Source organism: Thamnophis sirtalis, unplaced genomic scaffold (genome assembly GCF_051295495.1).
Source record: "Thamnophis sirtalis isolate CommonGarterSnake01/CBP01778 unplaced genomic scaffold, rThaSir2_p1.2 scaffold_13, whole genome shotgun sequence".
Classification (NCBI taxonomy): Eukaryota; Metazoa; Chordata; class Lepidosauria; order Squamata; family Natricidae; genus Thamnophis; species Thamnophis sirtalis.
Genome location: NW_028261393.1, coordinates 34,999,988 through 35,004,254, shown reverse-complemented (window position 1 = coordinate 35,004,254; position 4,267 = coordinate 34,999,988). Strand labels below are relative to the sequence as shown.

The window sequence follows — 4,267 nt, the reverse complement described above, 5'->3', positions numbered from 1 at the left end:
AAAAAAGGGTTTGGCCTCCCCGGCCCCCAGGAGCATTTTGCAGGCATCAGCAGGGCTGGGGGAGGGCAAAAACAAGTGAAAAATGGGCTTTTTTTTTGCAAAAACAAAAAATGTTTGCCTTTTCCCACTCCTGCTGAAGCCTGCAGAGTGCTTCTGGGGTCGGAGGGAAGGCAAGAATGCCTCAGTTTTTGCAAAAAAAGATGGCCCGTTTTCACAAAAATGGAATGCAAGCGTGGGGCTTTGGGAGGCCAAAAATAGCTGCATTTATAATATAAGAGGCACCAACATTTCCACACTCTTTGGGAGATATGAAAAGGGTGCATCTTATACTCCGAAAAATACGGTACATGTAGTCCTCAACTTATAACTATTTATTTAGTGACCATTTGATATTTTGACAGCACAGAAAAAAATAACTTATGATGACCCTCACACTTTTGATTGTGACAGTGTTCCCATGATCACAATTTGGGCATTTTGTGACTGGCATGTATTTATGACATTGCAGCATCCCGGGGTCACATGATTGTCATTTGTGACTTTCCCAGTACAGATAGTCCCCGACTTACGATGACAAGTAACCCCAAAATTTCTGTTGTTAAGTGAAACATTTGTTAAGTGAGTTTTGCTCCATTTTGCGATCTATCTTGCCACAACTGTTAAGTGAATCATTGCACTTGTAAAGTTAGTAACATAGTTATTAGGATAAGTGAATCTGGCTTCCCCATTGACTTTGTCAAAAGGTCACAAAATAGGATCACGTGACCACGGGACATTGCAACCGTTGTAAACATGAACCAGTTGCCAAGCAACTGAATTTTGAACATGTGACTGCAGGGATGCTACAAAGGTTGTAATTGTGAAAAACGGTCGTAAGTCCCATTTTTCGGTGCTGTTGTAACTCTGAGCAGTAACTAAATGAACTGTTGTAAGTCGAGAACTATTTTGCTTCTGACAAGCAAAATCAATGGGGAAGGCTGGAGTGGCTGAACAGCTTCATGATGCACTTAACAACTGCAGTTATTTACTTAACAACCATGGCAAAAGAGGTTGTAAAATCGGGTGCAGCTCCCTTAACAACTGCCTTGTTTAGTGATGGACAGTCTGCTCCCAATTGTGGTCATAAGTTGAGGACTACCTATATATGAATGCAGATCCTGAATAAGGTCAAAACCCAGTAAATCTCCATTCCAGGAATGATTTGGGAAACTGGAAAATTAGAAGCCAATTGGTAAAGGGGCTGACGCTCGTTACGACTCTTGACAAGCCTCCATTAAGTTGGACGCTGTCAGCAAGCCAGGCTAATGTTTTGCATTTGTTTCTCCCTTCTGGATTGTTTTCAGGCCCTTAAGGAAGAGAAATGGAAGTGAGGGACTTGCACACTTCCGTGTGCTCCTTCCTCTGTCACAAGGTTAGAGCCTCAGTTTCCTCACCTGCAGCTTTTGGTATAAATATCCACTGGTTCCCCCTCCCCTTCCAGCTGTCTTTCTTGAAACAATTGCAGTGGAGGATCAAGCAAGCCCTACAATGACACCCCCACTCCCCCCCCCCCCGTCCACCCTCAAGTAAGAGAATCTGAGATCCATCTTTCGGGTCTCCAAAAGAGCATCAATGTATCCCTCAACTGTATCCATAAATGAGGAATTATTCTTACTTTTGAGATTCATTTAATATGTAAAAGAAATCAAACAAAGAATTCACAACCCAAAGGAACTGGAAGGGGGGAAAAGCCTAATTACTTCTTCAGGGACAGCTTTTAGGGAGACAGGAGAAAAGGGCTGAACTTGCTGGTTGAAAAGAAAACTTCTCGGAAAAGGATTCAGAATCCCCCCCATCCAGCTCTTGTCCTTCTGTCTCCGTCAATATCTATTAATTTACTTCTGAGAATTTGGCAGCTTCACAAGGTGCTCCGGAGGGAGTTTCCAGTGAATTTAAGCTCACTGTCAGCAAAATAACTAAGAATGGCTACAGAATCTATTTGGAGGGGGGGAAAGGAAATGGTCCAACACAATCTATTAAAGTGTCATAACCGTCATCTATGCATAATCCACTAATGTGCTAACTGGGGAAAAAAAATCACAGCTGGGACATAAATGTGGGAACAATGAGAATGTTCGGTAGGAAAGGAAGAAAGAAAGAGTTAAAAGAAACTCAAATTCAACTTGAAAGCCAAGAATGTGATCAGGGCCGACCAACAGAGTGATTTTCTCATATCACACAAGAGGTTCTTCTTTCGCAAGATCGGCTCAGAAAACGCTGCTGGTGGCAGGATGGGTAACCAAGCCAGAGTTTACAATGTAGCTCCCTCTGTTGTTGGAGCACCTGGGAGGAGTTCTCCATTTGGGACCATCTCTGAACCCAACATCTTGTCTTTCCCCGAATCCAGTCGCTTCTTCTTGAGCTGAGATTGATGGATGAAGGGAACGAACGCAAGAATGAGACCTCCAATTATTGGAGGAACTCCAGCAAAGTAGAAGGCAAGCTGGTAATTTCCAAAATGGTCATGAAGGAATCCTGAAAAAGAAGGAAAGCAGGTAACCTATAATGGAAAGTGAAGTTGGGGAGGGTTTCTGTCCTTGAGCTATAGAATCTTAGCAATTTCATTACTGTTTTTAATGCCCAAGGATAAAGACACAGAGGGAAAAGAGAAAGAATTCTGGACTTCAATAATTATTTGGATTTAAAATTTGAACTGAGAAACCAGAAAAACAGAAACAGAATAATAGAATTGGAAGGGACCTTGGAGGTCTTCTAGTCCAACCCCCTGCTTAGGCAGGAAACCCTACACCACTTCAGACAAATGGTTATCCAACTTAAAAACTTCCAGTGTTGGAGCATTTACAGCTTCTAGAGGCAAGTTGTCCCACTGATTAATTGTTCTCACTGTCAGGAAATTCCTCCTTAGTTCTACATTGCTTCTTTCCTTGATTAGTTTCCACCCATTGTTTCTTGTGGAAACTAATCAAGGAGAGAAGCAACCTAGAAGTAAGGAGAAATTTCCTGACAATCAGAACAATTCATCAGTGGAACAAACGCCTTCCAGAAGTTGTGGGTGCTCCAACACTGGAAGAACACTGGAACACTAGAACCAGGATTCTACCTTCGTAGCAGTTCTCAGCTGCAAGCACCAAGCTAAAAGGATGTTGGCCAGATCAAGTAAGAATCTTTATCTATGGAGATTCTCAGCCATCCAGGTCATGGTTGTCCCAAAGGTGCTTTTCCAAAAGGCAACTGGACTTGGCTCAGTTCTGACTAACGGGTGAAAATGGAAGGACTGGTATCCGTTAGCCCTCTCTCTGGGAGTGGTTGAGTCACCTGGAGGTTTCTCTGTGCCCTCAGAGTGGAAGCGTAAGAGCAGCTCTTTCCACCCTTTTGACTTCTGACTTGTGCTGCTCGACTACAACAATCCTCTTGATCAGGTGATGCATCAACTGACTTAGCTGGCTGAGATGTGGAAGTTGTAGTCCCACATATAGGAAAGGCTGAGTTAAAGTATATCAAGTAGCATTTCATGACCTCCAGGGTGGGTTCCGGCAAGCACTACGGCCAGTTCGCTTGTGTGCATGCTGCGTGCACACGCTCAGTATAATTAAAATTGTTTTGCGCATATGCAGAACCCAAAACAAGATGGTGTCACCGATGGCGGCCCCTGGAGAACCGGTTCGGGGGCATAGCAGGCCAGGTTCCCTGCCAGTTCCAGCGACCCAGGCCACCAAACCACTACCGGTTCAGCCAAACTGGTCCGAAGCGGTAGGAACCCACCACTGATTATTATTTTCTGGTGTTCACAGCTCAATGGCTCTGCTCTTAAGGCTTCCTCATTCTTCTTGTCAGGGCTGAAGATGGCAAGATGGGGAAAAAAGCCGGAGATAACAATGTCAAGCTAGGAAAAGAACAGCTAAGAACCCATTGATTCAGAAAGGTGAATGAAAAAGACCTAGGATTTAAAACTTGGACCTCACAATCACATACCCAGAGAGCTTAATCCCCGTATTCTATGGAAGGCTGCTATCGCTTCTGTCTTATTTACAATAAAAGCAACTGATCTGACGGGGCTCTATGACCCTTGAAGTTTCTACAGTGAGCCACTGGGTGACAAGCCAGGTTTCAAAAGAAAGGAAAAGTATTGCTGGTTCTGATGTAAAATCTGACAATTGGTGACAATTTGCCTTCAACTCCTTACTCCTTGACCCTTTTGCAAAATACGCCCCCATTTTAATTGGAGGCATTCTGAACCAAATGATTTTTTTAAAATTGTTCATAGCAT

At 43.5% G+C, this 4,267-nt stretch overlaps 1 protein-coding gene across 1 annotated transcript in view; it reads right to left on the bottom strand.

The window, feature by feature from the left end:
- Positions 1-1,644: 1,644 nt before the first annotated feature.
- SLC16A2 (solute carrier family 16 member 2) overlaps positions 1,645-4,267 on the bottom strand; it is a 77,641-nt gene continuing 75,018 nt past the window's right edge. Inside the window, exon 6 of the mRNA XM_087727191.1 lies at positions 1,645-2,514. Within this exon, the coding sequence (XP_087583317.1) occupies positions 2,291-2,514 (224 nt within the window). The 3' untranslated portion in view covers positions 1,645-2,290. The remainder of the gene's footprint in view (positions 2,515-4,267) is intronic.